This window comes from Rhinoderma darwinii (assembly GCF_050947455.1).
Source record: "Rhinoderma darwinii isolate aRhiDar2 chromosome 5 unlocalized genomic scaffold, aRhiDar2.hap1 SUPER_5_unloc_3, whole genome shotgun sequence".
NCBI lineage: Eukaryota > Metazoa > Chordata > Amphibia > Anura > Rhinodermatidae > Rhinoderma > Rhinoderma darwinii.
Window position 1 is genome coordinate 1588899 of NW_027461787.1, and position 13106 is coordinate 1602004.

The 13106-nt window shown below is 56.9% G+C and overlaps 1 protein-coding gene across 1 annotated transcript; it reads right to left on the reverse strand.

The window, feature by feature from the left end:
* Window positions 1-4263: 4263 nt before the first annotated feature.
* Window positions 4264-11866, reverse strand: LOC142689491 (uncharacterized). Its single transcript, XM_075847585.1, has 3 exons — window positions 11782-11866; window positions 7673-7760; window positions 4264-6991 (listed from the first exon to the last, which is right to left on the reverse strand). Exons 2-3 carry the CDS (start codon window positions 7692-7694, stop codon window positions 5802-5804), a joined length of 1212 nt encoding a protein of 403 aa, XP_075703700.1. The 5' UTR covers window positions 7695-7760; window positions 11782-11866; the 3' UTR covers window positions 4264-5801.
* Between the last annotated feature and the right edge of the window lie 1240 nt (window positions 11867-13106).

Consider the following 13106-nt stretch of genomic DNA (forward strand, 5'->3'; position numbering starts at 1 on the left):
TTGGCAATAAACGGGCAGAGGAGTATTTTGAGCATACCAGCAGCGTCTGTGTTATACCTCCGATACATCGATAAAACATGATTTGGATCTGGATAAATCACCGGAGGGCGGGTATCAGTTCAAATACCCATTACAAAGTTCAGTCTAATATATTTTGGCACAGTTGTTGCATCAACAGGGTCCGACACCCGGACCCCGCACCGTTAAGCTGCTCTGGTGGCCTGCGGGCACCAGATGTTATGGCCCATTATGCAATGTACAGAGGCGGAAGCAGTTGGCTCCGTACATTGCATAGTGGCCGTGCTGCAGAACCGCAGGTCCGCTCCCATTCACTTGAATACTGCAGCTCGGCCGCTATTCCGTGGCCAGCGCTAAGTGCTTCCGGCATGGACCTCCAGTGCACAGAGGCACTGGACCAGCTGATCCTTGTGGGGCCTGGATGTCAGACTCCCACAGATCATATACTGATGACTTATCTGGTGGATAGGTCATCAGTTGTCAGAAGGTGGAAAACCCCTTTAAGCATGGTGGTGGAGATAGTTATGTGACCACAGGACCAGAAAACATGTGAGAACCACAGACCGCATCTCAACAGAAGCAGATACCTGCAGGGTAAAGCATGGTGTAGAAGTGCTGAATTGGGTCTGTACAGCTCACCATTACAGATTTCACCATGAATTCTTCTGGGGACCAGAGCTCAGCAGAGAATGAACCTTCTACCACCTTCATGCATGGGCACAGTTCAGTGTTGTACGGGCAATAATAAAGCTCCATAGAGGTGTGTGAGGCGGCAACTGCAGCTCCTGCGCCTCCAGATTCCTGGTCTCGTACCTACAGAGCATTTTCTGGCAATTCTGTAGTAATAAATCACGGCTTCTCCACCGGACGCTGCATGGAAGCAGAGGGTCAGTTGCTCCATGCAGGAGGGTCACTGTATATAGAAATGTATTACATTTTCCGTTTACAGGAACTTCTAGGTGAAGACTACTCCATAGGAAAAATAGAAGTTGAATCGAGCGCTTCAGAGTAAAACGTTCGATCTTTATTTCTTATCGATTAACCCCTTCGTGCACCCAGGCGTGCCATTACGTCTGGGTGCGGGGGAGTGATGTTTGGAGCACGCTCCATATGCTGCGGGTGTCGGCTGTATTTTACAGCAGACCCCCGGGACTAACATTAGGGAGCAGCAATGGCGCTGCTCTTGGCTGTTTAACCCCTCAAATGCTGCGGTCAATCGCGACTGCAGCATCTGAGGCGTTAGAGGGGGGCATCCCCTCTGTCAGCTCATCGCCCCCCCACAGTGAGCTACATACGGGACGCATGGCTAGATACGGCTCCTCTACGTACGGGACGCATGGCTAGATACGGCTCCTCTACATATGGGACGCACGGCTAGATACGGCTCCTCTACACACAGCTAGACACGGCTGCTCTACACACGGGACGCACGGTTAGATACGGCTCCTCTACACACGAGACGCACGGCTAGATACTGCTCCTCTACACACGAGACGCACAGCTAGAAACGGCTCTTCTACACACAGGATGCACGGCTAGATACGGCTCCTCTACAAACAGGACGCATGGCTAGATACGGTTCCTCTACATACGGGACGCACGGCTAGATACGGCTCCTCTGCACACCGGACGCACGGCTAGACACGGCTGCTCTACACACGGGACGCACGGTTAGATACGGAACCTCCACACACGGGACGCACGGCTAGATACGGCTCCTCTACATACGGGACGCACGGCTAGATACGGCTCCTCTACACATGAGACGCACGGCTAGATACGGCTCCTCTACACACGGCTAGATACGGCTCCTCTACACACGGGACGCACGGCTAGATACGGCTCCTCTACAAACGGGACGCATGGCTAGATACGGTTCCTCTACATACGGGACGCACGGCTAGATACGGCTCCTCTACACATGGGACGCACGGCCAGATACGGCTCCTCTACACACGGCTAGATACGGCTCCTCTACACACGGGACGCACGGCTAGATACGGCTCCTCTACAAACGGGATGCATGGCTAGATACGGTTCCTCTACATACGGGACGCACGGCTAGATACGGCTCCTCTACACACGGGACGCACGGCTAGACACGGCTGCTCTACACACGGGACGGTGCAACCACCTTGTGTGTCCTGAACCATTAGTATATAGTGATGGAGGAAGCCTATTTCCCAGAGTCGGGGGACGTCTCACCACCACCCCACAACCTTGATCCAGTATTTTTTGCTAATTTCTCATCCTCCCTTACAACGGCTAACAGCTTCTAAGCCACTTGTTGTATTTGAGGGAAGGGATTGCTGGATTGTAGGACTACGGCTTCGTTCACATCAGAGTCAGGACTCCTTCCACGGGTTCAGTCTGAGCTTTCCGTCAGGGGAACCCATAGGTTTCCGTTTGCATCACCATTAATTTCAATGGTGACGGATCCGGTGCAAATGGTTTCCGTACGTCTCCGTTGTTTTGACAGAATCAATGCCGCAGTCATTCTGGCAAAACCACGGAACTCTTACACAACAGTGACAAACGGAAACCATTTGCATCGGATCAGTCACCATTGAAATTAATGGTGATGCAAACGGAAACCTGTGGGTTCCCCTGACGGAACTTATGAACGGAGACTAAGAACTTATTCAGGCGATCGTAGTAAACATCTGCGTGACAGCCATTAACACAACACTGATCTCTTACTGATCTGGTCGCCTCCACCTCATAACTGCTGTTACAATTTATTTTTGCTGTGGCGAGCTCCGCCTGGTATGGCCGTCATTGTACAATGTGAATGGCGACTACGTGCGTGCAGTTTAGCGCTCCCGGTTTCCGTCCCGGCCACTTGATACTTTTCAGCCTGTAAATGTAAATCCAGAAAGGAACCTGTTCTGCATGGGAGTGATATGTAAATCTTAGATTGAATGGACTTGAATTGATGTATTCCAAACGCCGACACGGCAGACATCCCCCCCCCCTCCCCCGGAGGATCTTCTGCGGATCTGGTTATATAAACCTCTGGATTATAAATATAAATCACTGTAGATTATTATATATAAAGAGGAATCGGTTTATAAACGCTTTGTTCTTCTCTGTGGATGATTATTTCCTTCCATAATTCGGGGGAGGAGAGATCAGATTATGTTTTCAGCAGTGAACCTGGGGGGGAGGTCGGGGTAGCGGAGGTGGGACACGAGCCGAGCCCAGGATAAAACAGCAGCAGAGAATGGGTCGTTCCATCGTTAAACAGCTGGGATTATGGGAGGACGACGACATAGACGGGTGATGTAAATGTCTGTCCACATACAGAGGCCACGCAGCTTCCACTCATCAGGATTTTATTACCAAATGTATATATAATGCATAGACTCTGCTGGGACAGCGCCCCCCACTGACCGACTTGCACACAAATGAACCACAGGACTGAACTCAAGAGCATCGCCTTATCTACAGAGTATACATGTATATCACCATAGTGCGCCGGATCTTACATATATACAGCGGCCAGAGTCCCCGGATCTTACATATATACAGCGGCCAGAGTCCCCGGATCTTACATATATACAGCGGCCAGAGTCCCCGGATCTTACATATATACAGCGGCCAGAGTCCCCGGATCTTACATATATACAGCGGCCAGAGTCCCCGGATCTTACATATATACAGCGGCCAGAGTCCCCGGATCTTACATATATACAGCGGCCAGAGTCCCCGGATCTTACATATATACAGCGGCCAGAGTCCCCGGATCTTACATATATACAGCGGCCAGAGTCCCCGGATCTTACATATATACAGCGGCCAGAGTCCCCGGATCTTACATATATACAGCGGCCAGAGTCCCCGGATCTTACATATATATACAGCGGCCAGAGTCCCCGGATCTTACATATATACAGCGGCCAGAGTCCCCGGATCTTACATATATACAGCGGCCAGAGTCCCCGGATCTTACATATATACAGCGGCCAGAGTCCCCGGATCTTACATATATACAGCGGCCAGAGTCCCCGGATCTTACATATATACAGCGGCCAGAGTCCCCGGATCTTACATATATACAGCGGCCAGAGTCCCCGGATCTTACATATATACAGCGGCCAGAGTCCCCGGATCTTACATATATATACAGCGGCCAGAGTCCCCGGATCTTACATATATACAGCGGCCAGAGTCCCCGGATCTTACATATATACAGCGGCCAGAGTCCCCGGATCTTACATATATACAGTGGCCAGAGTCCCCGGATCTTACATATATACAGCGGCCAGAGTCCCCGGATCTTACATATATACAGCGGCCAGAGTCCCCGGATCTTACATATATACAGCGGCCAGAGTCCCCGGATCTTACATATATACAGCGGCCAGAGTCCCCGGATCTTACATATATACAGGCCTCCTATACTGTAATCTAGGAGAGCTCCAGCGCAGGTGATACAGGTGCTTCAGAGCACAACTTCAGGGATAAGAATAAGTTTTATGCTCTCTGACATCTCCAGGGAGTGAGCTCCTGTGATCAGACATGTGATAGAATGGAGGCAACGTAAGGGACATGTACCAGTGACAAAAACCGAGAGGATCAGAACAGTGCGCAAACTAGAACGCTTCAGGCTCCGGAGAACTTCGTCAGACGCGGACCGACACAGCGCGACCCGCCCAGGGAGCCACGCGGACCGACACTGCGCGACCCGCCCGGGGAGGCACGCGGACCAACACTGCGCGACCCCGCCGGGGAGACACGCGGACCGACACTGCGCGACCCCGCCCGGGGAGACACGCGGACCGACACTGCGCGACCCACCCGGGGAGACACGCGGACCGGCACTGCGCGACCCACCCGGGGAGACACGCGGACCGGCACTGCGCGACCCACCCGGGGAGACACGCGGACCGGCACTGCGCGACCCACCCGGGGAGACACGCGGACCGGCACTGCGCGACCCACCCGGGGAGACACGCGGACCGGCACTGCGCGACCCACCCGGGGAGACACGCGGACCGGCACTGCGCGACCCACCCGGGGAGACACGCGCACCCGCACTGCGCGACCCACCCGGGGAGACACGCGCACCCGCACTGCGCGACCCACCCGGGGAGACACACGGACCGACACTGCGCGACCCACCCGCGGAGACACACGGACCGACACTGCGCGACCCACCCGGGGAGACACAGGGACCGACACTGCGCGACCCACCCGGGAGACACAGGGACCGACACTGCGCGACCCACCCGGGGAGACACACGGACCGACACTGCGCGACCCACCCGGGGAGACACACGGACCAACACTGCGCGACCCACCCGGGGAGACACACGGACCAACACTGCGCGACCCACGCGGGGAGACACACGGAACGAAACTGCGCGACCCACGCGGGGAGAAATACGGACCGACACTGCGCGACCCAGGCCGGGAGAAATCCCTTATAGACACAGCGCGACCCACGCGAGGAGAAAGACGGACTGACACAGCGCGACCCGCTCAGTGAGAAACACAGATCAGGTAGGTTGTGCCGCAGCACCCCACATCTGTCTTCGGGTGTCGTGCCACGCTGTGTCTCCAACCCAGGTAGGTCGTGTCACACCACTCTGCATCTCCCCCCGGGTAGGTCGTGTCGCTCCGTATGTTTTCCCAGGTATGTCATGCTGCGACGCTCTGTGGCTTGATACATGGTCAATATGGCTTTAAACCTTGTAGGACCAGCTTGTGGTAACGATCGGTCACTAACGATCACTATGCTCCAGCATCAGTACATACGGCATCGTGATGTAATCCAATCTTCAATGCTCGGAGTGAGCGTGGCTACAGACATTTGGACACGGCTTTCCTGCTGTCACTCCAGTGTCCATCTCTCCGGATGGGGTAACAGGCTGGGACACTTTACAGCTGAAGTGCAGCCTCTCCCCCGTGTGTATCCTCTGATGACGCACCAGGTTGTGTTTCTTGTAGAAACTTCCACCACAGACCAGGCATGGAAATGGGCGCTGACCACTGTGAATGCCCTTGTGCCGCTCAAGGTTGGGCTTCTGTATAAAACTGTCCCCGCACACATTGCACCGAAAAGGTCGTTCTCCAGTGTGGATCTTCTGGTGCCGACTCAGGTATTGTCTACTATTAAAGCCTTTCCCGCAGTCGGCGCAGGTGTAGGGCCGCTCCCCCGGGACACCACTGTGGCTTCTCTTATGTACCTGCAGGTGAGGCTGGGCCACAAAGCTTCTGCGGCACTGATCACAGGAGAACGGCTTTTCTCCACCCCCATTCTGATGCGCACGCTGGTGGCTGAGAAGATGTGAGCGGCAGGCAAAGCCTTTCCCACATTCTGGGCAGCTGTGAGGTCGTTCTGTAGAGTGAATCAGTTCCTGGTGGCGCAGCAGAGCCTTCCGAAGGGCAAAACTCTGCTCGCACTGGTTACAGGAGAACGGGGTCTCGCCCGTGTGTCTACGCATGTGAGTCACCAGGTGCTGTTTACGGCTAAAGCTCTTGCTGCAATCAGAACACGTAAAAGGCCTCTCCCCCGTGTGTATGCGGCAGTGCGTGATCAGGTCGGCCTTGCGGTTAAAGCTTTTGCCGCACAGGTCACATGAGAAGGGTCGCTCTCCCGTGTGCAGCCGTTGATGAGTTTGATAGTTCCCTTTATGGTTAAACTGGATCCCACAGTGTTCACAGGAGAACAGTTTTTCCCCCGTGTGGATGCGTTTGTGGCCAACCAGGTGGTGGCGGTAGTGGAATCGCTTGCCACAGATGTCGCAGGGATAGGGGCGTTCTCCTCGGTGAGTGCGCTGGTGGCTGGTCAAGTGGGACTTCCGGATGAAGCTGCGGTGACAATCTGAGCAGGAGTAGGGTCTGTCCACAGATAACTGGGCGCTCGGCTTGGGAACCAGGTTATCACCATTCAGATCCGACCTCAGGAGACGGCGAGACGACAAACGGTCCTCACGTGAGAGTTCAGGAGCAGCCCGAAAACCTCCAGCTATCAGAGAAGAGAAAGACGTGTTATATGAAAAGAAGCCGGAAATAATACACGACAGTCATCAGAACGGGGCCGAGAACCTGGGGGCAGATCCCCCAAACGATGACTAATAGTCAGGCTAAACAAATCAAGTGCAGAGATGAGACAAACCGCTCCGTGAAGGCAGCGCTTACTCCGGCGAGCAGGGACTACACGGACTACACACACCCATAATACACACAGTCCAATAATTCCGTTTTTCATCTCACAATCAATATCACTAATCTTCAGACGCGCTCAAAATTTCAATCTTACGTTCAGCGAATCGTTGTGCGTGTAAATGCAGTCACTCGATGGTCTAGCAATTAAAAAGGTAAATGATGGATATACCGGCCACACGTAAGCCGTACGCTGCCAGCACGACCAGGAGCGACAGCCCAACGAGCGGTGGTCCCGCTGAATGTGGCGTATTCCCCGTGCGTGGCTGGCAGCATGTGATATAACGCTCTACATCTGCCGCTCAGATCACTACATGTGCGCTAATGTCTGTACACGTGTAGACATAAGAGATGGGGGTCCCTGAACCCCCTCAGATCTCCGTCAGGATCATTTCCAGTAAGAGCAGGGGAGACACCTCCCAGCGCCTCCTGTGCCGGCTCTGTAGACAATACAGTAAATGTTCCTATATTCTGAGTAACTCACCAACGTAGCTGAACCCCTTCATGTCGGCCTGCGGGGACGGCAACGGGTCCTTGTCTTCTTTTATAACAATTTTTTAGCCCAGGCTTCCCTGAGAGAGAGAGGAAATCCGACATATAATTCCCCGTTCTGCCCAGCAAACGCCCTACCCCAGACACCCGCTACATAGATCACATGTCCCCGGTCTGTCTACTCAGCAGTCTCAGCAACATCAGTTGACAATATTCACTCCATCTCCCAGTCCTCAATCCACCCAGTACCCCCCTTCATCACGCCTCCTCCGGTCCCCCTGTCCTCACTCCCCCCCTGTACTCACCCCCCCCCCCCCGTGAGCCTGTCCTCACTCCACCCCCCCAGTCCCCCTGTCCTTACCCCCCAGTCCTCCTGTCCTCACCTACCCATACCCCCCCTCACCAACCCCCCAGTCCCCGTCCTCAACAACCCCTCCCCCCTCCCCCCCCTGTCCTCACCAACCCCTCCCCCCTAGTCCCCCTGTCCTCACCAACCCCTCCCCCCCTAGTCCCCCTGTCCTCACCAACCCCCCAGTCTCTGTCCTCACCAACCCCTCCCCCCTAGTCCCCCTGTCCTCACCAACCCCTCCCCCCCCTATCCTCACCAACCCCTCCCCCCCTAGTCCCCCTGTCCTCACCAACCCCCCCTAGTCCCCCTGTCTTGGGACAATTAGTTGCTCTGGGCACATCACTGGCGTCTTACAGACTAATTCTAAGCAACAAGCGACGGACCAGAAGAAAAGTGCGCACACCGTGATATTCAACAATCCAAAAAATCCACTTCATTAAACATAGACAGTACAGCAGACAAACCCTTAAACACATGGAAAAAAGTGTCATACACGAGGATCACAAACAATACAGCGACAACGCAAGATATTGGAAAACCCAGACAATAGTGAATAAAGACGGAGAAGATAATCGTCCTCACTCCCGGGTCAGGACAACACAAAACATAGGAGCGCATGAGAGGAAAAGCGTAAAAGAAGCCAAACAAGGATAAAAGCAAAAAACACAACCACCAGGAACAACGGCCAAGGGTCCAATAGTGACGTCCCAAGGAGAAACCACCAAAAATAGAATCCAATGGGTTTAAGAGGAAATCACACTGGAAATCTGGCGGCTTTACCCCACTACTCACTATAATCCTCTCACTCACCACCTCTTCACCTGTCAGCATCAACTCCATACAACATCCCCCTCACCTCGTCCGTCATCACGCCGTCCTCCTCGCCTCGTCCCCCATCACGCCGTCCTCCTCGCCTCGTCCCCCATCACGCCGTCCTCCTCGCCTCGTCCCCCATCACGCCGTCCTCCTCGCCTCGTCCCTCATTACGCCGTCCTCCTCGCCTCGTCCCCCATCACGCCGTCCTCCTCGCCTCGTCCCCCATTACGCCGTCCTCCTCCCTCATTACGCCGTCCTCCTCGCCTCGTCCCCCATCACGCCGTCCTCCTCGCCTCGTCCCCCATTACACCGTCCTCCTCCCTCATTACGCCGTCCTCCTCGCCTCGTCCCCCATCACGCCGTCCTCCTCGCCTCGTCCCCCATCACGCCGTCCTCCTCGCCTCGTCCCCCATCACGCCGTCCTCCTCGCCTCGTCCCCATCACGCCGTCCTCCTCGCCTCGTCCCCCATCACGCCGTCCTCCTCGCCTCGTCCCCCATCACGCCGTCCTCCTCGCCTCGTCCCCCATCAAGCCGTCCTCCTCGCCTCGTCCCCCATCCTCCTCGCCTCGTCCGTCCTCACGCCGTCCTCCTCGCCTCGTCCCTCATTACGCCGTCCTCCTCGCCTCGTCCCTCATTACGCCGTCCTCCTCGCCTCGTCCCCCATTACGCCGTCCTCCTCGCCTCGTCCCCCATTACGCCGTCCTCGTCCCCCATTACGCCGTCCTCGTCCCCCATTACGCCGTCCTCGTCCCCCATTACGCCGTCCTCGTCCCCCATTACGCCGTCCTCCTCGCCTCGTCCCCCATTACGCCGTCCTCCTCGCCTCGTCCCCCATTACGCCGTCCTCCTCGCCTCGTCCCCCATTACGCCGTCCTCCTCGCCTCGTCCCCCATTACGCCGTCCTCCTCGCCTCGTCCCCCATTACGCCGTCCTCCTCGCCTCGTCCCCCATTACGCCGTCCTCCTCGCCTCGTCCCCCATTACGCCGTCCTCCTCGCCTCGTCCCCCATTACGCCGTCCTCCTCGCCTCGTCCCCCATTACGCCGTCCTCCTCGCCTCGTCCCTCATTACGCCGTCCTCCTCGCCTCGTCCCTCATTACGCCGTCCTCCTCGCCTCGTCCCCCATCACGCCGTCCTCCTCGCCTCGTCCCCCATCACGCCGTCCTCCTCGCCTCGTCCATTACGCCGTCCTCCTCGCCCCGTCCCTCATTACGCCGTCCTCCTCACACCGTCCTCCTCGCCTCGTCCCCCATTACGCCGTCCTCCTCCCCCATTACGCCGTCCTCCTCGCCTCGTCCCCCCATTACACCGTCCTCCTCCCTCATTACGCCGTCCTCCTCGCCTCGTCCCCCATCACGCCGTCCTCCTCGCCTCGTCCCCCATCACGCCGTCCTCCTCCCTCATTACGCCGTCCTCCTCGCCTCGTCCCCCATCACGCCGTCCTCCTCGCCTCGTCCCCCATCACGCCGTCCTCCTCGCCTCGTCCCCCATCACGCCGTCCTCCTCGCCTCGTCCCCATCACGCCGTCCTCCTCGCCTCGTCCCCCATCACGCCGTCCTCCTCGCCTCGTCCCCTATTACGCCGTCCTCCTCGCCTCGTCCCCCATCAAGCCGTCCTCCTCGCCTCGTCCCCCATCCTCCTCGCCTCGTCCGTCCTCACGCCGTCCTCCTCGCCTCGTCCGTCATTACGCCGTCCTCCTCGCCTCGTCCCTCATTACGCCGTCCTCCTCGCCTCGTCCCTCATTACGCCGTCCTCCTCGCCTCGTCCCTCATTACGCCGTCCTCCTCGCCTCGTCCCCCATTACGCCGTCCTCCTCGCCTCGTCCCCCATTACGCCGTCCTCCTCGCCTCGTCCCCCATTACGCCGTCCTCGTCCCCCATTACGCCGTCCTCGTCCCCCATTACGCCGTCCTCCTCGCCTCGTCCCCCATTACGCCGTCCTCCTCGCCTCGTCCCCCATTACGCCGTCCTCCTCGCCTCGTCCCCCATTACGCCGTCCTCCTCGCCTCGTCCCCCATTACGCCGTCCTCCTCGCCTCGTCCCTCATTACGCCGTCCTCCTCGCCTCGTCCCTCATTACGCCGTCCTCCTCGCCTCGTCCTCCATCACGCCGTCCTCCTCGCCTCGTCCATTACGCCGTCCTCCTCGCCCCGTCCCTCATTACGCCGTCCTCCTCACACCGTCCTCCTCGCCTCGTCCCCCATTACGCCGTCCTCCTCGCCTCCTCACACCGTCCTCCTCACCTCGTTCCCCATTACACCGTCGTCCTCGCCTCGTCCCTCATTACACCGTCCTCCTCGCCTCGTCCGTCATTACGCCGTCCTCCTCGCCTCGTCCGTCATTACGCCGTCCTCCTCGCTTCGTCCGTCATTACGCCGTCCTCCTCGCCTCGTCCGTCATTACGCCGTCCTCCTCGCCTCGTCCGTCATTACGCCGTCCTCCTCGCCTCGTCCCTCATTACGCCGTCCTCCTCGCCTCGTCCCTCATTACACCGTCCTCCTCGCCTCGTCCGTCATTACGCCGTCCTCCTCCCCCATTACACCGTCCTCCTCGCCTCGTCCCTCCTTACGCCGTCCTCCTCCCCCATTACGCCGTCCTCCTCGCCTCGTCCCCCATTACACCGTCCTCCTCGCCTCGTCCCCCATTACACCGTCCTCCTCCCCCATTACGCCGTCCTCCTCGCCTCGTCCCCCATTACACCGTCCTCCTCGCCTCGTCCCTCCTTACGCCGTCCTCCTCCCCCATTACGCCGTCCTCCTCGCCTCGTCCCCCATTACACCGTCCTCCTCGCCTTGTCCCTCCTTACGCCGTCCTCCTCGCCTCGTCCGTCATTACGCCGTCCTCCTCGCCTCGTCCCTCATTACACCATTCTCCTCGCCTCAGTCCTCGCTCCGTCACTCACCCTCCACCTGTCGTCCTCATTTATCCTCCCGCTTACCTTTAGTTGACTTTGGAGGACTCGCTCTTCTCCATAGTTGCGTTTTCTCTTCAGATTCCAGATCCGACCGATTTACTCTATGAATCAGGAGACCTGAGGGAGATCAGCGAGAGGCCAATTACTGGCGTTCCTTTGTTCACAGGGCACGGAGTACAGATATTTTAAGAGGCCGTCTCATAACCGCTGTCCAGCAGCTCAACCCCAGACGAAAACTACCTACCTGGCTGATCTACAACGGACAACGTATGGAGCTGGGGAGACGAGCGGCTCAATGTGCAGTGTGATTGTATGGAGGTGAGGAGACGAGCGGCTAAAGATACCAGGTCTACACACATTGATGCGCTGAGGTAAGAGCACCGGGTCATGTGTCCAGCAGTGAATGATGGACGACCTGTAATATTATATCCCTGTAGCTGAGCGAGTTGTCTGTCACAGCCATAAGAGGAGAAGGTGCCGATCCCCTGTAATAAGGCGATACACATGGCAGAGTCCCATTATTATTTGCACCTCCTACTTTCGCCGCCGGCAGCGCGTAGCCCAGGAAGGCAGTGATGTGTCGGGGGCCGGTGGGTATATAAGGTGTGTGGTCGGCTGACTGATCACTTATCACTGGTTGTTGCCATGGGTAACGGGCGATTTATCAGAGTTGTAATACGGGCTGATTATCGGCTTTCGGCCCAGGATGGAGTAGTTCTCACACAGCGCAGTTTGTGAACTGTTCCCGTGCTGCTGTGGTGAAGTTGTATAGTGAGTGGACAAATGGCGCCATTGGGAATAAGGAACGTGGAAACTGGAGAGGTGAAGGTCGGCTACGAAGGTGCGCGAGGGCCGAACGAGACGCTACCGTGGAGCAGCTCACCGTGAAAGTCAACCAGGGGGCTACCGGACGTGCGTCCAATACAACCGCGAACCTACTGCGTATGGGGCTCCGGAGCCGACAGATGTCACTGCTCCTATGTAACAAAACTGCAGCGGAAAAAAGGCTTCAATTTGCACGGCAGGATCGGAATTAGACCCCCGATAATTGGCAGAGGGTTTGGTAATGGGTTGTCTTCTCCGATGAGTCACGTTTTCTGCTTCATGGAACGGATCTTGGCGTCAAGCGAGAAATAGAGAACAAATACCCGACAACCACTGCTGGAAGAACACGAGCCGGTGGCGGCAGCGCTATGGTCGGGGGATGTTTTTCATTGCATTCTCTGGGCCACTCATCCATGTGGACGGCTCTGAAGTGATTTTGGTATGAACCCATCGTTGCAGATCACATCCCCCCCATGCATGCTGATGGTCTTCTCTGGGGTAGATGGAATCTTCCAGAAAGAATG